The 23,685-nt window shown below is 40.3% G+C and overlaps 1 protein-coding gene across 1 annotated transcript in view; it reads right to left on the reverse strand.

The window, feature by feature from the left end:
• AFF2 (ALF transcription elongation factor 2) overlaps nt 1-23,685 on the reverse strand; it is a 306,425-nt gene that overhangs the window by 17,306 nt on the left and 265,434 nt on the right. Inside the window, exons 10-15 of the mRNA XM_088527446.1 lie at nt 13,627-13,789; nt 12,099-13,118; nt 9,872-9,996; nt 4,233-4,467; nt 2,276-2,415; nt 1,654-1,717 (exon numbers count right to left, since the gene is read on the reverse strand). Of these exons, the coding sequence (XP_088383572.1) occupies nt 1,654-1,717; nt 2,276-2,415; nt 4,233-4,467; nt 9,872-9,996; nt 12,099-13,118; nt 13,627-13,789 (1,747 nt within the window). The remainder of the gene's footprint in view (nt 1-1,653; nt 1,718-2,275; nt 2,416-4,232; nt 4,468-9,871; nt 9,997-12,098; nt 13,119-13,626; nt 13,790-23,685) is intronic.

The following is a 23,685-nucleotide window of genomic DNA, read 5'->3' on the forward strand; positions in this document are numbered from 1 at the left end:
AGGTTTGAACAGCACTATACAAGGGTTAAGCAACAACTCCCTGCCACTTGATATGTGTCACATTCTGTGGTGACTGTTGACAAAAAAAAAAAAAAGAAAAAAAGAAAAAAACCCTTAAAAAAAAAACCCTTATCACTTATGTGATGACTGAGACAGTGAAAAAAAAGGAGAAAATATAGCACTGCTAAATATTTTATTTTAGTAGGATTTTATTGCAAAAGGTTTTAGCCCTGATAATGGTTGTGATTAAAATGACTTAGACATACTGATCTCTTTTTTATGTGTAATGAATATTATATATGACATTTTTATAGTACGTATTTTATAATAGTATTTAACATTTTCAATTTTTGATAGCTGGATATACAGAATCTAGTAATGCAGCATTTAATATAAGAAAACCAATATACTGTAAATCATTAAAAAATTTCTTTGAGCTTCTCTATCAAAATATTTTTGATGCACCTGCATATGTTTTCATTCACAAAACAGAAGCCTCTTCCAGCACTATATATTTAGTAGAATATTTATCACTGGTACACAGTAACAATATACATGGCTCCGTGGCTGCTCCCAAGCTCTTCCTGTAGCTAGCAGAGCTCTATCTGCATTTGTAGGAGGCTTTTTCATTTCCAATTCTGCTCTCCATACAACCACATACGAAACTGTTGCTTGTATGATTGATCAGTATTACTTGAATGATCAGAGAGAGGAACATAGTCTATGTATTTTCCACTGTATTCCACTGGTTATACCTTAGTATAAGCTACAAATCTCTTTGGTTTGAGTCTTCGTAAGAGGACACCACACAGACAAGCATGCGTGTCTTAGATGTCTTAATTTAAAGAAATGAGTTGAGCAGTAGATTTTAAATAAGCTGTTGTTCTGCACTCTGCATACAGGAGCCTGGTCTATACTACAAAGCAAGTGACCAATAAAGGCACTTCAGGGCTAGCAATAGAATGGACACTGAACAAACTATGATGGAACCATAATCCAAGGGGAAAAAAAAAAAAAAAAAAAAGCTTAGAAAATTACGTCAATTTTAAGAGAATTTCATCTGGGGAGAAAACTGAAAAAAAGGTTTTTCCCAGCATTGAAGTAATTGCAAGACTTTTTTGGAAGAAAGAGTGTTGAGTCTTTATTTACCAATCTAATAGTCTACAATAAAAATGAATGAACTATTTAAGAATTGATTGTTGCAAAACAACCTTTTTTAACATGATAATGGGATAGAGGGTGACTTGCCTTCCTGCTATCCATTACAGAATATTTCAAAACTTTTGTTTTGGGCTCAAAATGAGCATGTGGGTAAGTTTCAAAAACATGTCATATTTCAAGAAACTGATCTCACATCCTTCACACACAGCATGCATGTTGCTTCCTCCCTGAAGCGAGGCCAGCTATTGTAAGGAGGTTAACGAGTTTAGGGATTTTTGGAGCATCACTTTTGAAGGAACAATGTATGAAAGCCTAAGAGAAGCACTCAGGCTTCAGCCTGTGGTGGGCACAGGGTTTTGGGGCACAACCTGAAGCCCACTTTATTCAATAGCAGGGTTCCTCATTTCTGAAGTTTTAGATGAGATATGCAACGTATATTTTTGTAACAAACAACTCAGCTGAAGAAAGGCGCAAAACGCCATGAAAACATACCAGTGCATCAGCTTTATGCTTTAGCTTCTTAGCCTCTTGCATGTAATAATCTGCATTGTGAAGCCTAAAGAGACAAAATTAGTTATTTCAAGACTGTTTTTGTACATTTGGACAAGCATTGTCTGCAAAAAGTGCTGACTCCTTCCAAGAACAATTTAGACATATACACCCACATATCTCTTTAAATCTTATCCTGATATTAAACTGAAGCTGACAAATGCAAAGATACGATGGGTGACCAGAATGCAAAATAGCTAGCTGTGGAAACTGGTTGCCCAAAGGGGCCATTAATGTACTCTGGGCAGAGGAAAAGGAAAAATAATTCAAGTCAATTAAGTATAAGAAGCTTCCATTAGAGGAGCTAAGAGAAAATAATTAAAAAAGAAGAATTACCTGTGATTCCAACGTTTATGATCTGAAAACATTTATCAAAAGGGTCTCCATTAATCAAGGACAACAGTTCATTTGTAAAATGAAGTTGTATGTGCCATTTCACAGCACTGCCTGCAAAGGTGCCCAATTCTAGCTTTATTGCAAAGACAGGCTCTCCTTGCGAGCTCTGCCTGTGCGAAGACGCAAACCATACAACACGGCTGGCCCAAAGACACTCAGGAGTACTCACACATCATCAAATGTTATTTTAGGCCTTCGGGGCTCAGGGTTGCCATTGGAGAGCGCTGGCATTGTGGACCAAATGTCTGTTTCTAGATGGCTGGTGTCAAGGAGAGTGTTGGCTGTTGGTGCACTGTGGGATTCTTCCTCCTGGAGAAAAGGGCTGCTGTTATTTCACTGTCGCTCAAGCAAGTGCCCACTCAAAACGAGCAACAATACCAAGTAACATTCACACCTAGCTGCATCCTTACAAAAGCCCATTCCATGCTCATACATAATGAGCCTGTGAAATTAAATAAACATTATGATTACTTTGATAATTCCTCACCTGCCTTCATTAACTGCTAGATGAAAATCCAGCCTGGATACCACACTGCTACTGACTAGGGACACTCTTTTAAAAAAGGGCGGGGAAATCAAATGGGCAGGGGCTGATGTAGACTCAAGTTCACTTGAGGTGGACCATACTAATGTAACTTCTTTCCTGCATTATCATCAGATGACTTTAAGGTTTCTGAAAAGTCTACTCAGATTTCAGCAAGGAATGGTTTCTTCTCCCTCGTAATAAAGGGCAGAGAGAAGTATGGGAAGAAAAACTCAGGAGTTGTGACTTTTCATTGATTAAAGAGAGGAGTATAACAGAGTGTTTATATCAAGCTAGGTTTACAAGCAGAGAAACAAAACTACAGGTAGAGCAAAGACCTAGGGAAAGACTTCTAACATATTTTAGTAGACAAATATTTCAGATACCAGGGTTACAAACAGACCAAGGATGAATTTGACTGCTGATGCTGGGCATGAGGGGACGTGGCCCTGCTGCTCATAAAGTGTTGCTTATTTGCTGGCATGGACAGTTCATTTGGGCATGGATTTCAGTTGAAGGTAGGTATATTACTGCCGCAGCTTGAAGTGGGCACAATGGTATCAGGAAGCAACAGGGAGGAATGAATAAGGTGAAGTGATTGGTCAGGTACATTCCCGTGCCACTTGTGAGTTTTACCATGACCGTACAGGGCTAGCAACATCTCATGAAGTGGCAAACTGTGGAAAATGGGGCCACATATGCCTTTTTTTGTGTGACCGAATTTTCTTCTTGTCTGTTAGTTTTGACAGTGATACTAAGATACACTTCTATACTAAGCACTAAATTTTAAACCTAAAAGGAGGACTTTTTTTTTTCTAAAATGGGCCTAAAAATTAAAGTTTCTCAGATTTCTCTAGGAAAACATGGCAAACTGGTGTGAAATTTTACTTTTTACTTTAAATCAATTTGCTATGCAGCTTCTAGTTTTGGATTTTTTAATGCTTTTTTTAGTAAAGACTCATCTGAATCTGGGGAAAATGCAAGGAAAAGTTTAAAACATTTGGAGGGGTGATAGCCCTAACAGAATATTTGGGGTTAAGGGAAATTTGCTATGACAAAATCCTACCAAATGATTTTTAAATAGATACATCTACTATTTAAATACCATGCTTTACATGATATTTAAAAGTTTACCTACAAGATCCATGGAGATCAGGTGCAAACAAATTTGACTATTAGACTGTATAATTCTGGGAACTTGTGATCTTGCACACGCTCTGAATAAATATATTTTCTGGCTGAGTATTTGGGTTGGATTAAAATTCTTTCAGTTTTGCTTTAAAAATATATGTAGCTTGGAGTTACAGAGCAGGGTGAGTAATTGCAGCTCATCGGTTGCTGCAAAGGCTTTCTTCTAAAGCTTGAGGACCAGATGTGCCAGAGAGTGCTACACAATGTGAGGAGATGCCTAATGCTGGTCTAAAAATGGAATTTGCAAGAGTTGCTTATGCATAGCTCTGCAAAGATCCACTCCCTGTTGATCTTGAGTGGGACTACACAAGGATTTAAAAATAGATATTGGAAAAGAAATCAAATAGAACAAAGCTGAGTTAATTTCATTTTATCTTTGCTCTCTCTTCAGTCACAGAGGTCGGCTACTTACACAGATTCCTTTGGGGTTAGAAGAGGATTTATTCTCATTCTTTCTGTGTTTGGAAACAGAGGAGGACGAGCTGCTGGCCTGGGAGGTGTTAGTGATGCTGGTCTCCTGGCTGAAGGAGCTGTTGTCACTGCTGTGCCGCCTGTGCACGGGCTCATCCAGCAGCGGGGACAAGGGAGGAGGGAACAGCTTCTCTTCTCTTTTCTTTGCCACCTTCTTCACTGAGCTACTGCTGCTCCTGGAACACAGATAAGAACCAGTTAAGTTGCAAGTTCCTTGGTTAATTCTCCATAGCACAAAGCTCTAGATACTGTATAACGGAAAGCCAGCTCTCCCATCCAATACTGCAGCAATCCCCGTGTTTTAGGAACAAAGCCAAGAGGAGGCAGAAACTGAAAATGAGAGCCATCCCTGTCTTTTCAATGGCTGCAGAAACCTCCTGCCTTGAGGAGGACTTCCAGGCATTAGCACGAATTGCACCCACTTTAAATGCTAATTTGAGTCAGTCTTCATTTGAGAGGGCACAGAGGTTCGGATTCAGCAAAGTGCTGGAAAGTTTTATGCATGGGGTTAGCTCCTCTGACATCAAGCATGGCTATTTATGTGTTAAACATTAAATACCTTTTTAAGAGGCAGATTAAGACCAACATAAGCAACCTTTGCAAACATCCATAATAGCATATGGCATGTGAACAAAAAACATAAATTATAACATCTACATAATAATAACCATAACAATAACAAGATAATAATTATTTGACCTCTAGAATAAAAGCAATGCTCAACACTATATTAAAATGATACATTGTAGCTGGCCAAAACCCTTGAGCAAATATTTGTTGATGAATTGAACCTGATTCAGAAAATGAATGTGGTTTTGACATGAAAGCACAAGTAATACGATAATCTATTGTCTGTTTTATGTACAGAAATGGTTAGCTGGCTAGAAATGGCAGCTGTGATGCACAGTAAAAATAACAACAAAAAAAACCCTGCTAGACTTATCTCCTCTCAAATCCATCAAAAACTGAAAACCCCACTGACTACTTAACATGTTAATCTACTCATAGATTTTTATTTTAGGTACTGTCCTAGCTCAGTCAATGAAGATTACCTGAATTTTAATCTTTTGTTAGACAACTAATATTGCACTACACAATCATTTACTTTTCAAGATTATTGACTGCAATTTCAATAATGAATTAAGTCAACATGAATTTATGTTTCATTCATGGTCACTTTCAGTCAGCGTCAGATATTATAGATTTGCAGTATCTTGAAGGAACCGGTGAAAGAGGAGAAGGCAACACGAGCTTCCTGACTGCACAGCCTGGCAACACTCAATAGAGCAGCACTAATTCCAGCCTGGCCTCTGCAGCACAACTTTACCAACCATATCAATATCTACACCTGCTTCGGTCATTCCTCTATTTACAAATACACAATATTTCAGTGGAGTGAAAAAAATCAAACAATTCCCTATGTTTGAGGTTTTATAGCTCTTCCACTCAAAACCCTTTAACTTGACTGAAGAAGAGTTCAAATCACCTTATTTGAAATTCTTTGCTATTAAAGATCTTCAGCTAGAAGAAATAAGACTAGCACAGCATTCTTACTGCCTTGCAGCAGGAAGGGCATGGATGCCGTCATGCTTGGAAAACATGTGGCCCTGAAGAAGATCAAAGGAAAGCAATCCAGTTGGAAGAGACTGCAAGTTCTTGGGAAGACTGGGGCTGATTTTACCCACATATGGTCCTATAAACATCCTCCAAAGCGTTCTTGCCTGAAATGGCACCAGTCACTCTGCTCATCACCATGAAGCACTTGGGATTCTGGACAATGGAGCAAACCAAGCTACAGGTGAAGCTGCTCAGCTTGGCACACAAGCCATGGGTGGAAAGATCTCACCAAAAATGAAAAGGCACTTGGGGAATTTTTTTTCCTGCATAACTCAAATTCAAAACCAAATAACAATCCTTTGTAGTTATTTCTGCTGTTTTTTCCCCTCTCTATTGCCTACTTAATCCTGTGCGTTTTCACATGAATTAATCTGATAATTTATTTAGCAATGTTATCTCCCACAGATTTATGCTAAAGCATTTATGTTAACAATAACCTCCATGAAATAGGTTGTTACCAGCAGTTAACCAGATTGTCACTTTGCTTTGGGCTGTTAATGGGCTAAGAAACTGGTCTTTGATTGCAGTAATCACTAATTTTGAATGAATTTATTGCAATAATTACTGAGACTCAATGGTTTAATTTGCTGACATGATTGTTAGTTAAACTATATTTAAAATGTAGGGAGAAACACAATAAAAGTGCAAGGAAAAAATACAGGCAGAACTGATGGTCTTGTGGCTGCAGGGTTTAATCTTTGTGTCTGCAAAGGCCAATTACCAGGAAACAAGAAGACTCCCCATCTGCTTTTTTTCAGCCTGGCTTCTTTTAGAACAGGAAGCAAACAAGCAGGCAAGCAACAAGAGGTCAACATGCAAAGGAGAGGGAATTTGTCTCACATTCCCAGCTGCCCTTTCCCTCTGCACTCCTCATGGCACGCGGTGGCATCTCTGGCCTGTTAGTGAGACAAAGCCAGTGCCTCTACCTGTCGCTTGGCTTGGCTCTGCCTCTGCCCTCCCTGTCCCAGTGAAACGCCGTGCACTGACAGGGTATCTGATTTTCTGCAGGGGGTTAGCAGGGCCTCAGCTCGGGCCACATAGCAGCCCCTAAACGAAGCTGACATGACTGTCGTAGAGGCAGAACGCAAGCGCCGCCGTGAACAACACCCTAACGAAGCACAGGATCGACTGAAACGTGGTGCCAAGTATGGGTGCATCTTTTACTACAGGTAAAAGGAAAGAGGAAATCTTGAAAAATGCTCCAAAAAGTTTGCTTCAGGCAGACATCTAGCCTTCCTGCTAGAAACACTGTGCATGGTTCACTCATAGGAGTCTAGGTTGAAATTTAGGCTCATATTTTGCATCTGCAAATAACTGTGTTGTTATACAGTTCCAAATGCTAGTAAATAATGCTCTGGCTGGACTCTCTCCAGCAACTGGGTATTTACGTATTAATGTTTTTCACCAGGACATACAATTGGTGATACTAAAATCCTAAAAAAAAAAAAAAAAAAAAGAGAGAGAGAGATCTCACAAAGAAATAAACAAATTAAAAAACTCTCTGCTCAAAATGGGCAGCTGATCTGACAAAAATCATCTGGCCTCGTAGGGATGTTTCAAGTTATTAGTATGAATGATTTGGACACAACATAATACCATGTATTCCTTAGGATGTTGTGAAATATTAGAAATAAGAAAAAAATAATGTTTTTAGTAGCTGCATTTTAAGTGTCACATCACATGTAGGGAAAAGCAAAAGCCCCAGACCATGTGACAGATGACTAGATGTTTATGCAATGACTGACTGCAAAATGGCTGTTTGATTGTGCAAATGGCTTTTAATTGCACAACTGACTGTTTGAAATGTCTAAACCCGAACTGCACGTGTAGTCACAGAGAAATCTTGTGGGAATTAGGCATCTAATTGCCCATATTAGACATATAAACCTTAAAAAAGTTCTAAAATTAATTGTTTATCTCTGCTTGCTTCATGTATTTAGGGGATTATGAGAGAAAGGCATTTAAATGTCTAAACCCTACACAGGCACCTAGTAGGAGCTGCAAAAACATAGGTGTGCTTGATTGCTTCAGACACCTTTCTGCCCATCAATAAAAAGGCCAAACTAAAGTCACTGCACATCTGCCTTGGGGAACCTGCCTTGCCAACACTGGGATTAAGTTCTAGTTGGACAGATCTATGGTTACTCCTGAATGAGAACATCACCATAGAGTTGAACATGCTCTTAACTGGTGAAGAACATCTTCTTACTGGGGGCTGGATCATCATCAGCATTTGTCAAAGTCCTCAAGTACAGACCTGGGAGTTCTGTATGAAAATGCTGAAATTTGGGATAAAGGGGGCTTAAATGGCTTAAAACCTGTTTAAAATTTTACCACTGAAGTGTGGTTTTCCCACATACTTTTGAACCATGTGCAGCTTTAGCTTCCTCCTCCTTTTTCTTCCCCTTACAATTCTACTTAACCCTGTGAAAAACAGCTTCCAAATGTGTAAAAATAATCTGAGTCTCTCCAGAAATTTGTTATCATTCAGTTCAATCTGCTCCCTAAACTTTGGGAAAGGGGTTGGCCCACATTAGATGAATGTCAATAGACATTGCAAGCTTCAGTTACCAAACCACCCTGAATTTGTTTAAATTCATACTACTACTAATAAATACTACTAATAAGTGTGGTGTGCAGAGGGTTCAGTTTCAGTGCAGAGAAAAAGAAAATGGAAATTTTTGCTTCACAACTTGAGGCAGACAAGACAAAAAGCTAGCATATGGAAATAACTATTGATGGACACAATTATATTTTAACAGAGAATACCAAAGGCTTGAAAGCTCTAAGGAATCAACTTAATGACCTGGAAAACAAGCCCAAATTAAGAAACATCAGGTTGGGGGTGGATCCTTAGGGCTTGCTGGAGACAAGAATAGAAAGATTTTTTTTAATGGACTGTGGAGGTGTTGGGGATGGATAATCTTTGATTCCCTCTGCAATATATCTCTGCTCATTGTATTTCTAGGAATGACAATCAAGCAACACCCATCATGATGTTTATGAAATGTGCAACATATTACAGACCACACCATAACTTAGACATCTGCCTTTTCTAAGCTCCAGCTCTGAGCTTATTCCCAGCGGTGTAATGAGGGGGACAGTTCAGAGACTGAAGTTAGTCTGTCATTACAGTATAAATAAAATGATAACCATTTTTATGGAATTTTAAATCCATAGGTTATTTTATTAAAGATTTTTTAACTTTATCTAAATCTAAATACTACTGCAATGAAATGGTTTTACAAACACAGTGTGGACTTGATTCTTCGCTTGTCCTTGTGAGAAGCAGAAAGAAGTGTCTCATCTCAAAACTGTAAAGGCACAGAATTGATGACAAAAGGGAATTGGGCTCTTTGCTTATTTATAGAATATTAATCTTGTGATTATAGTAATCAGAATCATTATCTACGTGGTGCCTGCTTGCTGAAGCATTATAGTCATCTCTCAAAGACATTTTTTAAAGGCACAAACTATTTGATTATATGTCTGTAAAATATATAAAGCATGTGCATCTAAAATATCAAGATGGTCACCCTTGGCATTGCTGTATACACAGTTAAAGAACTAGACCCTCTTAAGTGAATGGCAAAGCCACTATTTATTTCAATAAAATTGAGAATTATCTCTTCAGAAAACAATTTAAAAAATAATTTCCAGGCAATCAAATAAAGCCCACTCCTTGTAGGATTCTCTGCCCATAAAAATGAAGACTGATGGGAACAAGGAAGGACCTGGAAGGAATGAAGGATGGGGAGGATGAATATTGCAGGTGATGATACTCTGATTTCCACCAGCAGAAGGATGAACAAAGTTCATCCAAACCATGTGGCCCCTCTTCCCAATGGATGGGAATGGCAATGCCAGGTCATTTACACTTTCCATCTGGCTTTACAACCAAGACATTTGTAGAACACTACAAATTATGAATGTTATGGGGAAAAAATAAATAAAAGAACTTACTCTTTAGTGCTGGTTAATCTGTGATTCGGTATGGGAGAAATACAAGGTGGGAGTAGGCATGAAGCTGCAGGGTCCTCCAGGCGCTGTTTCTTGCTTTCAACAAAGGTATCCAGGCTTTCAGACTGCTTTAACAAAAAATGCAGAGCTTGAAAGATCCAACATCTATGCACAATTTCATTTACCATTAAGAGCTCAGGAATCTCAGTGTATTCCCTTTACAGTAGCAGCAGTAAAAAAAAAAAAAAAACTGATCTAAGAGAAATGAAAGTCACCTGAAATCAGGGCTAAACGTGTTCCAAACACATGACACAAAGTTATATAATAAGTGGCATAGCCAGATAATTAGAAAGCAAAAAGCCTTATGTGCTATAGTTATCTTCTGTAGTGCACTGGAATTTAATTAATAATTCAGATGGAATGACTTGATAGCACCAAATTTTATCCAAGTAAATAGCTTTTACTCCTTGACTTAATGGAAGTCGATGGGAACACTTCCCTAAGTAAGTACTCCTCACAGGACTAAAAGGCTACGGGAGCAAGCTCTAAGGTAGTAGTCAGCAGCAGAGATAGCTGGTTTAAAATTTGCTTTGAAAGATTCCCTGATGCATGACTTGTGTGCCTGAACTGGGATGATACAAGCAAAGCTGATTACTGCTCTGTCACTGGAACCTCCATATCATCTTTCAAGCCCACTAGTAGATGGCTAAAATAAATCTTTTAATAGCATGATTTAGAACCCAAATCAGGCTCTTCCTGCCTGGTTTTAACTGTTGATATACCCTAAAGTTATCCTAATTGGTATGTTTCCTCTTGGGTAGCAACACATACAGCTGCATACAGCAACTGAGCAGGCTGTTTTGGAGCTTAGTTTGTGTTTTTGCAAACTCAGGGTGAGATTCCTTTCATTTTCTAGGTTTCTGATGCATCATCAGTTATTGAAGTTGAGTTTCAAATTTTCATATAATCCTTTTTTTTCCTGGAAGCCTGAAGTTTAGATACAAATACCATGCTCTTCAGGATTCCTACTCCATCATACTGACACTCCACTAAGTTACCTAGCAAGCATTTTCATACAATTAATGTGAACCTTGGTGCACTTACAGATACACATAGACATAGATGTTTATCCATCCCTTTCCAGTTTCTTTCCTTCTTTTTTCCTTCCTCCCCTACCTCTCGGCCTTCAGTGTACAGCTATAATATAAATTGGATAAAAGCTTGCTGAGTTGACTCATGTGATTATTTCTACTTAATTCAAGAGGGAAGGAGTCAGTACAGCAACTTACGTGGGCACAGGCAGCAGACCCTCCGTCTGCCTTGCATTGTCTGCTTTGTCTTGTATTAACTCTCTCTTGCTAGAATTGCTCTAACTCAGCATTTTTATACAGTTGAGAAGTCTAATATAACTGACAGTTGAAGTCCCATTCACATTGATTTATAAAATTTAGGGTAAAAAAATATGCTATGATGTCTCACAGGAAGACCAGAGTACAGCCATTTCAGGTGGGGAAAAAAAAATCATTTACAAAATAAAACCTCAGTTTCTTCTCTGAAAAGACATTTAGTTTGAAGTGCACTGCTGTATCCCACAAAGCAGGATACCTTTGGGCATAAATAACATAAAACACATGATAAAACACAATGCCTCAAGTCAAAACATGCTTGCTTTCTCAGGTAGTGGCACAGAAAGAGCAGCTAGTTAAGCAAATGATATTTCTATGCATCACATTTGTTTATATAACAAAACAGTGTAAAGACTAAATTCACCAGGAGCATAAGCAAGCAGCATTCCATTGACTTTAATGAAGCTATGCCTGCTTAAGCCAGTAGTGAAAACACCTTAATTCTGCGGACAATAAAATTCTCCCTTCCAAATAGCAGTTACACTTTCTGAGTATGGCTGAACTTTAGCAATCTACACTAGTCATTGGGAGTCCTTCTGCAGATTAGTGGGTAAGTGAGCAAATACAATGGAAAGGCTCCTAAGATAAATCTCAAAAAAAAAAAAAATACATTACCCATTGATTTTGACAGCTGGGGTTTATTTTTTAATAGTTTCTGATGTAAATTTGTAATGCACTTGTGAATGTACACCCTTTGTAGAAGCAGGAAAGCCTTGGTGTTGTGATGGCCCTAAGAGACCTGTGACTGTAGCTGTGCAGGTGCAGCCAGGAACTCCTGATTGCAGTTCTGCAGTGTTTTACTGCAAGCGATGGAAATTACTTACCTTGTGTTTCCTTTTGGATTTTGCGGATGGTTTTTCAGCTGCTGGGGTAGGGGACTCTCGAGATGGTCGCCTGTGTTTCACATTTGCTTCCCTTGGTTCACTTTTCACAGACGTGGTCTCAAAAGGCTCTTGTCCAGGTATTCTAGAGAGTAAACTAAGGTCTATTTTCACCCAAAGAGATCTGAGTTCTTCATATTCTCTCAGTGGGGACAGGAGTTCATTTTGTACGATTGGGATGGGAGAAAAGAGCTGCTCCTCCAAGTCATTGCTGGTTTGGTCGATGGATGTGTTGCTGCCGTTGCTGGTTAAACTACTTACGCTGAGGATGTTACTGCCAGAGTCCTTCACTTTGATGCCATTGGTGGCCCCACTGCAAGCTGGCAGTATCTTCGCCTGCAAGCTCTCCTCCTGGTCTGTGTTTGAATCAGAAGTAGATGAATCAGTTTCAATGAATTCCCGGGACTTGGGGACGATTTTGCTGGGGCCTCTGTACTTTTTCTTCTCAGATGTGAGTCCTGTGCTGGTCCGTGGTTCTTTCCTTGGAGCGGTCTTCCCAACTGCTGCTTTAGTTCGAACCTTTGGCTGCTCAGGGGGTTCCTGTGTGTCTTTTTCTTTGGGAGTGTTGCTGGTATTATTTGGTTTGGGCCAGTTATACTCTTCTACACTGGAAGTCCTTTCTACCTTTTTGGGTTGCTTTTTCCCAGTAGTCCTTTGTGAAGTTGGCTCATTATGAGCGGGTGACTTTTGCTTGGAGCTCTTTGCCTCTGGGGTTTTCTGGGCAACCCGTGGTTTGGCTTTCTCTCGGATAGGACTGAGGATCGCCCGGTCTTTGGAATCGCTCGGGGGAAGGCTGCTGCTGAGTTTCCCTTTGCTTTGCCCTTCAGTCTGCTGGTTGCTTGGTGGTTGAGAGCTGGCCTCGCTGTGTGCCTCATTCTGGCTGTTGATGATGGTCTTGTTGTGGGGGTTCACCTTATTTAGCCACTTATCCAGCTGCCATTTGTTCGTTGAGGGAGGTTCAGGCTGCAGTGGGTAGAACGTCAAGGAACAAAACTCAGACAGAAGCAACGCTTTTCCCTTTAAACGAGGGTGCTTTTAACATACCCTTTTATTTCAGTCAAGCAGTGGTGACTGCTAGTTTTATGGGAGTATTTATGGAGTATTTATGGTTAATTAGGCTTCCTTATCTGGTTTACAATGTGGCCCTGGAGAAATTTAATACAACTAAAAAGTTTAGCTGGTCCCTGAAGATACAGTTTTGTCATGTTGCCTTTCCTTAGTCCCAGCTGAATACTATGTCAATAAAATCTTCTCTAGCTACGGGCAAAAATCTAAATATTTCTTTAAAGCATTTCAAATGTAGGCCAGAAGGATTCTTCCAAAAGCTAGAACGACTATGTGGGTCACCCACGTAAAGCCGTAAAGGCAGAGAAAAGCAGGCGGCACCGCAGAGCGCCAAACCTCAGCGCTCCCCGAGGCGGCCCTCGCTGCCCTGCCGTGCCGCCACACGAGGATGGCCGGGCGGCCTTACCTCCGGTGTGGCGCTGCGCGACTCCTCGTTGCACTCGCTGTCGCTGGAGCTGCTCTCGCTGTCCGAGTCGGACTCGGAGCTGCTCTCCGACTCGCTGGAGCTCCCGGAGCCGCCGCTGGAGTGGGCCAAGCCGGCTGCATGCGCCGCTGGCACTGGCAGGCCGCTGTGGGAAGAAGAGCCCTTTGCTTCAGAGGGTGGTTTTTAGGGGGTCCCTTGGGGAAAGGTGCGCGGTGGACCCCGCTCACACCAGCCTTCCTCAACGCAAACCCTGCCGCAACCACCGAAGGGGCCATTCTGCTGCGCACAGGGTTTGGAGCGAAGGAACCCGCTGGGTTTGCACTTCTTGGGGCGCACTGACCATAGCATTGATAATATCATCGTCGTCATCAAATGAGAAATGCTCTAGTGTGACAAGTCAGAGCTAATTAGCCCAATGATTGCAAAAACTAACAATCATGTTTAAATAATTAATTACTGGCAATGTGGCTTCTTTGTTTTTTACTAGTTCATCTATAATTTATGATCAAAGGAAGGGCATCAGACAACTCATATTGGACAGGACACTTTAAAAATTCATTTTAATGAATACTTCTACACTGTGGTGTACTAAAATTACATATTTTTGACAACTCTCCAGGGAATGCCCAAGAATTTTTTATTTGTAGCTGCTTTTTCTCTCATGATTATGATAATGCAGTGAGGAGATGGAGTTCATGTTAAAAATACGCCTCTCCTACAAAGTCTATTTTTCAGTGTGCTCATTCAGTTATCCTCCAAGGCATATTTATTAGCAGAGCACTGCATGTCACTGCTTTTCCTCAGCATTTATTTCAAGACTGAGAGCTTGGATGACCCCTGTTTTTAGCATTATGGAAATCTGCCAGACAGAGTCTTTATAAACTCATGTTTAATTTTAAATATTTTTGTCAGGGAGCTAGTCATAAGGTTTTATGTCTCTTCAGTGATCTATACAGAGTCTTTTTGATGATTGATTTTAAATTTGTGAAGCTGACAAAGCAAAGTGTTTGAAAATTGACACCATTTGCTAGTTCTCCTTTATGGATATCCAATACGTCACCTTAATAGATCATATGTGTGTGCATGTTGCACATGAATCGTCAGGAGAAGCCTTGGAGTCACAACACTCCTTCCCCTTCATTTCTACTATATGTTTTTCTACTTTTCTCCTAGAAAGATTCAAGTAAGCCGCGTACGGGCCCTCCTTCACCTTTCAAAGCAAAATGCTACGCACATCAAAGTGCCCTCTTGAAAAAACCTCTCGAAAAATCCCCTAACCATGAAGTTGGAAAGGCCAGAAAAAAAAACTGTAGTCTGACCTTGCTCCATTACAGTCTTTAGAAGCATTGCCATTGGCTTGTGTGACACTTATATATGGTCTTTAATTTCTTCTTACGCTAAGTTACTTTCTCTCTCCCTCCTTCCTGGCAAACCTATCCCTTACCCGGTGGTTGGTACCGTAACTGCCTCTTTGAGCATTATGATGGGCCTGCAGTGCCCATTGCCAAAACAGCTTGGTGCTTCAGGGTGCATTAATGAGACAAAACTACTCACTTGGGTAATTGCTACAGATCACTAACTTTGTTGCTCATTAAATGCATATACCTTTTTTTTTTTTTTTCTTCCTTCTGGAGGTTCTTAACTGACTCTGATGGAGTTAGTTACAAAATTTCAGTTGGAAGGAAAAGGTAAATCAAAGGAATGCATGATTCAAAAAAAATAGAATTTTCCCAAAGTGTTATATAATTAAACATTGCTGAATCTAAAAAAGGATCTTATAATTCATTTTTAATTTCAGTGTTTAGAAACCATTTTCCACTTCTTTTTTCATTTTTTTTTAATCCTTCCTTTTTAATGAAATGCAAGAAATCTGAGTTTTCTTACTTTGTTACACTCATCTGCAGGAAGAAAGAGCATGGAAAAAAAAAAAAAAGACACATCTTCAAGGATTCCCAAACAGAGCTCGAAAACACAACATTTCCATTCTGAAAAATCAAACTGAAACACCAGCTTTGAAAAAAAAAAAAAACTGTTATGCAGGGAACGATGAGAACAGTGCAGCTGTAATTTAGACATGTAAAAATATTTTTTTCTCTAAATTTTGAGCTTCACTGGTATTTTCTGTTTTCACTCCAAAACAGTAGGAAAGCAAGCAGTGAAACCCAAAGTTTGGTTCAGTGCTTGGAAGTTTGCTCCCATTAAGGTATCTGATTTTAAGGAGTAAAATCCCCCTCCCTCCTCTGGGGCTCAGAGGAGAAGCTAGGTCCCCTGCAGCCAGGGCTCAGGCCTCCCCAGCCTTTAACTACAACCTCGTCCATCTGCAATCCAGAGAACTGACCCCATGGCCTGGACGTAATCCCATGAGTTGATGGGATTTGTCCTGTCGCAGGCTGTAACCATCCAACACAGAGCTCTGGGAGCAGGGACGAGCCGTGCAGATAGACGGCAGCTCCAGCCTGGCCTTATTTTCTATCTTGCTGCACGCTAGCCTCAGAGAGGTTATCATATGCCAAACATTACTGAATAACACAGCTCAGCAAGCTTGCAGGAACCAGACAGACTCAAAATAATGGTTTTCATGCAAAACAAAATGAGGTCATATTTGTCTTTCATCTACTATAATAAAATTATGCCTTGGCTACATTGGGCGGTTCATGCTGCAGACATCATTCCCAAACTAGATTTTTAAAGTAAAAGTATTTGCTTTTCATCTTGAAGGTGCAACTCTGCTTGTATGTGAGTCAGGTAACACCTTTCCTAGCACCACCCAAAGCTAAAGACAGGGAGATCTTATATATAGCTATATACACAATCAACTTCTCATAATGCAGATCAGCACAAGAAAATATACAGACCTTTCACACACAAGACCACGCGAAAGAATCCTTGTTTCCAAAAAGAAAATGAATTTAATGAAGAGATTATAGGTCTGCTTCTACATTTTTCTTAAATAAAATTAAACTAGTAGATAAAGAACTGTTTGGTTTGCACTCTTCCCAAAGGCTTCTTCAGCTTTAAACTTAAATCACAGGTTTTCAAAGACTCTGGGACAGATTCTGCAAACGCGCATTCAAGCAGCTGTTACACAAACAAAACAGGACTTCTTCACATCAGTATCGACTACATGAACCAGGGGTTGCCTCTCTAAGAGACTTTCAAAGCAAGCTTTGTTGTGTTGCTAAGATGCTGGCAAGGAATGCCAGCCCGGACAAGGTTTAAAATGGATTTAAAGCATTTTATCATCAGACACAAGCCCTCAAAGTGGCTAAAGGGGGCAGGAAGCAGTGATATTTGAAACTCCTGAATTTTTATTTCCCAGCAGGAGATGAGCACTCATATTGTTCCACAGTGTTTGGGTGGACAATGTTTTTATTTCATTTGAACGGAAAAAAATTAATAAAAACAATGCTGCACAAAGGAACACAGTGTTATTTGGATAAATAAGGGACAGAAGAAAGCCAGTTCATTATTATCACTTGGGATGGGAGGCCCCTACCAAGACCAGTGACCTGCTGTGCTGGGATCTGTGTAAATACATGATGAGACACAGTCCTTGGGCCAAAGATCTTGCAATCCAAACATGCAAAACAAACGCTAGAGGTATTATGATCATCCTCATCCTCAGGGCAGTCCCAGACTCTGTAACTGCAAGGTTTTTCTGCCATTAACGGGAGCGTTGCTTTGGTCCCATTTTTCATTTTTTTCTCTGCGTTTTTCAAACTTTGCATGCTTTACCTGAGCTGTTCTGTGTGGTAGCCACACATGATCTACCCTGACTACCAACAGCGACTACGGGTCTGCTGTACTGTTTGGGAGGAAAAACCCACAACACAGCAGCAAGACTCCTGTCCTCCACACCACCCGAGCGAGCAGGCGCTCTTCCCTCCCCAGACTGGGTCTCTCCTACCAGGGTAGGGCTGCTGCTGCTGGAGCGACACCACTGCTGAAAGTGGAATAACCAGATCATCACCAGCAAAACCCACCACAGTGACATCCCCAGCAGACGAGTGAGCACTTCTGGCTGCCTGACTGGTATCAGATGAGTGCAGCAGCTACAGCAGACCTGCACATTGCAAGCTGGAAGGAAGCTGTCCTTTGGTGTTCACCTACTGCCCTTCTTCCCATTTGCACATCCCTTACTGCTCGGCAGCATTACTATGCACAGCGCGGGCACAAAGCGCAAGATGAGAAATGTCTTGAAGGGGACAAACACGAGGATCACCGGTAACTGGCAGTGGTTTTCTGCCCTTTGGAGCTTAAGGGTCTGAAGTGCAGAGCTGCTGAGACTTGCAGGTGTGTGGCATCTGTCAAGAGCAGGCACCAGAGCCAACTGCTGACACTTCCTCGTGGGGAATGTATCAAGCTTATCAAACACACCAATCATCTTTCTTTTGCTGCAGTTCACTGATGTGGGTGATCTGCTTAAATTTAAGTGTCTCCCTTCACTTCATCTCTTTCTGTAACTCATAGACTCTTTTTCCAGTGCCGATTAAAGCAAATGTGGCATTATTATGTGTCTGGATTATTATGCCGCCTAGAGAAGTGAAGGCCAATGTGCAATTTACACTTTTCTGTTGTTGTCATCTAGACTGCTATTATAATATTTTTAACACATCATTTACTCTAATATTGTAATAAATAGTTTTCAAGATTAAACCTGGTACTTACGACAAAAATAACATGTGATACTAAAACTCATTACCCTTTAGTAAGAAAAATAAGAAACTTTTTACCCTGTAAATACATGTGTAAAAGAAATGTGTAATTCAGACCACTACAGTAAAGCTCCTCAAAAAACAAAAGTTCATAATGAGTCCTCAGATATTTACCCGAACTTTTTGCCAATTAGATGTAGGCAGGTTAATTGCTGTGAAGACAATTCGGCAAATTGGCTGTGCACTCTGACAATAGCTTTATTCACCCCAACCCTCCCATTCTAGGGTAATAATGAATTGGTCCCTTGTTCCATTGCTCTATCCAGAAATCAAAATGCAAACTTTGAGAAGGCAGGGCACTGCTGGGCAGTGGGAAAATGTATATGGGAACTGACCAGTGAGTCAACAGTATATCAATGCTGGCAATGTATTTTCACAAGAAGCAGTGCTCTACAAAGGCTGCTCCATGGAGCAAGTCTGTTTGCAGGGTAAGTTCAGCCGAACGAAACCAGGAAAGGGGGAGCTCTGCACTGGGAGAGAAGCTGCAGACTACAGGAAATGGCTGGACTCTCTGCTAGGGCACTGGGTTGGGACTTGGATGAATTTTGCTTTGTATCTGAGAAGAAATATTTCTGTCCGTCAGTTCTTGCTGAGTAAAAGGGGATTACGTAGCCTACCCTTTATCTGCCTTGCCTATTTAAGCTGTAATTTTTTTGAGAACAAAGGCTCTGTTTGCACAGGGCACTGAAAAATGGGGACCCGGTGCTCAGGTTTTTGTATGCTACAGCCAGGCTACGTCATGTACAAAGGTGTAGTGCAACCTCGGTCTGGGGGGATGTGACTGTTCTCCCTCTCCCTACACCTTACTCTGCTTCATCTTTTCAGAATCAAGCCCCATCTCTTCTCCAGAGAGCCCCTGTGCACAGGAACATGAAGGACATCAGCAGGAGTCACTGGGGCGGCTGCATTCTGTGTAAATGTTCAGAAAAGCCCCTTCGTTATTCTAGCAGGGAATAATAGAGCAGCACCTTGCAGATTAATATTTAGTGTCAGAATTTAATACCATAACTGCTCAATAATGAAGTTTTATTTCTCTTCTATTCTTGCCCAATTATCAAGTAATTATATTCTCCTATAATATGAGAAGAGAAAGAGATTTTTTCAATAATGAATTGCTCGTGTCTATATCTTCAAACTTATATATGACTGCCATTAGGTTGCATTTTAAAGAAAATGATTGCCCTGAATGATTTGTTCACTCTTTTCATTGGTTATTATTAAATTATTTATCACCAGGTTGGTAGGATTCATATCCAAACTTTCAAAGATCAGGTTGACGCAGGAACTGAAAACTGGTATCAAGCCCTTTTCAAATATTAACCAGCAGCAAGATCCAATGAAATGAAATAAGGTGTGGAAATTGTTACTTCAGCTAACATTAGTGCTCATAATAAGACATCACTTCTGATGGCTCCGTCATGTCAAAACACATGGAGAAGGAAAACCTCTGTAATATGCTTTTCAGGATGTGGCAGCCTGTATCAATCCTGAACACTGTAATGCAAATATGAGTTCTGATTTATGTTGAGGGAGAGGGTAATTTACAAGATGTTGTATGTAGAAAGGCACATTGTCATTTTACAGTGTTCAAAAGTAACTGTTTTAATCAAAGACTGTTTATAACTAGGTTGATAGAGTTACTGAAACAGATTTTTTTTTCCATGTACATACAACCCTTTTATACTTCCAGCTTTAAAGACCATAAAAAAGGATAGTAAAGATGAAAGAAATAAAAAGAATGACAGAGCTAACTCCTATGAGCCACAATCTATGTCAAAGCAGAACTAAAGTGATTGACAGCTTGCATTAGTAATGAATAGAGTGGGGAAAAGCTGCCAAGAATCCGTAACAAGGTCAAAGCCTTCCAATAAAGAATTACATTAGCCACAAATCCTAGGTGGAACTGTGCATAGACATCTGCAATGTGACTTTAAGCATGGTACTGTTTCTACTGCTGAATCTCATTCTACCCCTTTTCCTGGTTTTATTGCTGGGCTACAGTAAACTCTGACTCTTAATCACACCTACATTAAAGCACAGGTGTAACACATCAAATTGCCTGTGAAATTATAAAAAACAAATAGTGGAAGAGGAGGAATTTTAATGGCACATCCCTAACGGTGCACATAAAAACTTTCTGAACTATTGGTATGGTAATAGCTCTCCTTCCAATTTCACAGTGTTCTTATACACACTTGACAGGGAAGGGAATTTTGCATATTAAAAGCAATATTATATCCATGATTTGTGCATGCATCACCCTGCTCACCTCAGAGTTTGGAAACAATTTTCTGAGCATGATATTATGCAGGGAACGCAATGTATATAGACTATTTGATATACAATGCTGTAGTGAATAGATTCAAGTGTCAGACAGTATTATTTGTACTATGGCCTGATGTGCTACAGTTTGTTTGGCATCCAGAAGAACAAGAATACTATCTGTTACTGCGCGACTCCAAGGCCTCCTTTGATGTAAATGGAATCATTTTATTATATCAGTATTGCCATACTGAATCAGGCTAGATATGAGTATTGATACACAGAAGTGGATTTATTTTCCACAAAGGAAATGCTAACTTTCACAGAGACCCTCAAAACATTCTGAAAGATGCGGCAAATAGGTACACATCTACCCCTCTACTAATTCATAACTTAAAGTGCACATAAAATATTTTTTGATGAGTAACTTCCTTGAACTTTGATTTTACTCCTTTCAACAAAAATATCCAGGTGAGCTCATGATAAAAAAATATCTCCACTATAGTGAGCCTCTAAAAGTAAAGAAGTGGCCTTTTTTTTCCCCCCCCTCTCCATTCAAGAATGTCAAGAGCTTGGATACATAACACTGTAAATTAACTACTATTCAGTACTGTCCAAGTTCTACTTCAGTTCTAGTAGGAAATATGATTTAGCTTATGGGGCCCAGTGGAACAGCCCTGGGAGCTATGGGCCGCATTGGTGGAGATGGGTCCACATAAAGCCTCCAGACTCCCAGCATCTCCTGCCTTGTCTGCTATTCAAGAAAAGATTAATTTTAACAACCTAGCCAAACAATGAGAAGTAATCAAAAACAAAAGAAAATAGGACTTTTTTCTTTCCACCTAAAAAACAACACCTCCAAGTTTTCCAATACTGAAAAAAAAGAAAAACCTTAAAATCATCAGTTGCCAAAAGGCATATCCTGATTTTCCCCAGTTTTACAGAGCACAGCCACCCGACCCTACGTGCTACGCACAGGTGACAACATCAACACACAAAACCATCTGAGGATTTCTTCTCTGGGGGAATCTCTTGGCAGAGACCAGCAGTGTAACCCTCAGTGTAACTAGCGGTATAGCCACGTCCAGAGCAGAGCAAGGAAGATGAACCAGTATTTCTAAAAGTACAGGATGAATTTCTGGAGCACCATCAGGCCTTTCAGGGATATAAAGATGTACATCAGGACACATGACCTGGTTTTGAAGTCCAACAAATATTAATATTACATCTAAAATGGAGTATTAATAAAAGTGAATGTTGAAATACAGGTGTTTTCCTTAGAATTTATTTCAAATGGGTGAAAAATTCTATTTGGAGTGAAAATCTAGGCTCCCTACACTTCTCTCTAATGTGAGCTCCTTCTACTGCCTTTGATTTTCGCTAGCTTTGTAATACACTGCTTGACTGATGAAAAAAAAGCTATTCAATGTATTTAGGATTAAATATTGTCTTGAAGGATTTTATGTTAAGGATAGACCTAAATCTTTAAGCAGCATCCACCACTAATTATGACATATATCCATGTTAAGAAAAAAAGGTGCTTCTTTCAGTGATAAATACACCTGAAGATTCTCACAACATTCACTATAAATCACAAAAGACCATTAATAAACAGTCAGAAAAAAATGACAGTTACTACAAGAATCTGCTCCTGTACTTTGCCTAATACTATCAGTGTCATGTTTAAATCTGACATCTTAAATCTTCTACATAAAAACCCTTTAAGTCAAAAGGCTCAGCTATTTTAAACTGAATCTCCTATGCCTGATATTTTGACTGACAACAAAAGGAAATACAGAACCTTTCATTCTTTAACTTTATCTGGCTGAAAATCTTGCCTTTCAGCCTTTTTCGTCAGCATCCAACACAAACCTGACATCCTGTTGGCCTGGGCACCCCCTTCCCAGGGGCAACTTGAACCTGTCTTGATTTAAGCAGAAAAGACAAGCTGGGATTGCCAGAAGGAGCCCGTGCAGCAGTGGATGCCTCACAGAAGTGTTACTTGGGTGCTGTCCCCTCTGTCACACTACCTGCTTTTAATCCGGGCTGGGAGAAACAGGGATGCTGCTTCTCCTGCATGAGCAGAGGCAGGGCACTTACTTACAACCCAACGAGGGAGAGCTGGGGACAAACACACCTATTCCCTGAGAGGCAGCCAGGAGAGGAACTGTGGAGAGACCACAGTCCTGAGGACGAAGTAGATGTAGTCTATAAGGTATTAAGATAGATAAAATTTTATCTTTTTTTTTTCAGTGAGAACAACAAAACATCTACATGAGGTTTTGGATTAGCTAAAATATCTGCTCACTAATTTCAGCTTACAGCCAAGAGGCTTTCATCCCAAATGCTCATGTTCCTGGGTTAAAATAAATGGATTTTTTACATTACCACCATCTCTTTTTCCCCCTCAAACTGATGAAGAGTTCTTGTAGCAATGGTGATTTTTCAAAGGTCTGCTGACAACCCAAGGTCAGGAAGGCCCAAACCCTCACACATACAGAAGTAAATAAGCAAAGCTCCTTCTCCCTTGAACCTTTTATTGTTTTCAACTCAGTAATCATTCCTTTAGCAAGGTGCACATGTGCTCTTCACACAGCTGCCCAGGCAGCCTCAACCTCTCCGCACTCTGCGGTAGCACAGTGGTTAATTGCCTGTTATATGAGACCTGAAGCTTTCTTGCTCTTTAATGACAAAAATCAGGGACAACATGTCACTCTACCAGCAGGGAAGTAGAGAAGTATTTACCTGGTTTTCTATATTAGATTTACAAAATTTCCTCTATTTTTTCCTGTAGCATTTGGGATGTCATGGATAGTGCCTCTAAATTAACCAAGGGAGAGCTCCAAAGTTAGCCCCACAGTGGAAGGGAGTACAAATGGTCCAAGATGCTGAGCAGAAACTGACTGCTTCTGTGGCAAGTCTCAAAGCTGAGCCCCACGAGTGCTTGCACAGCCAGAAACGCACGTGGGGAGCGGCAGAGATGGGGCTCACACCTAGGAAAGGGCCTGTTCTGCATCCCAGATCAATACTGAGCTCAGCAGGAAGACTACCTGGCTGATACTTC

This window comes from Tinamus guttatus, unplaced genomic scaffold (genome assembly GCF_059628265.1).
Source record: "Tinamus guttatus ecotype Peru unplaced genomic scaffold, ASM5962826v1 Tinamus_guttatus_pri_ptg000287l, whole genome shotgun sequence".
In the NCBI taxonomy this organism is placed as follows: domain Eukaryota; kingdom Metazoa; phylum Chordata; class Aves; order Tinamiformes; family Tinamidae; genus Tinamus; species Tinamus guttatus.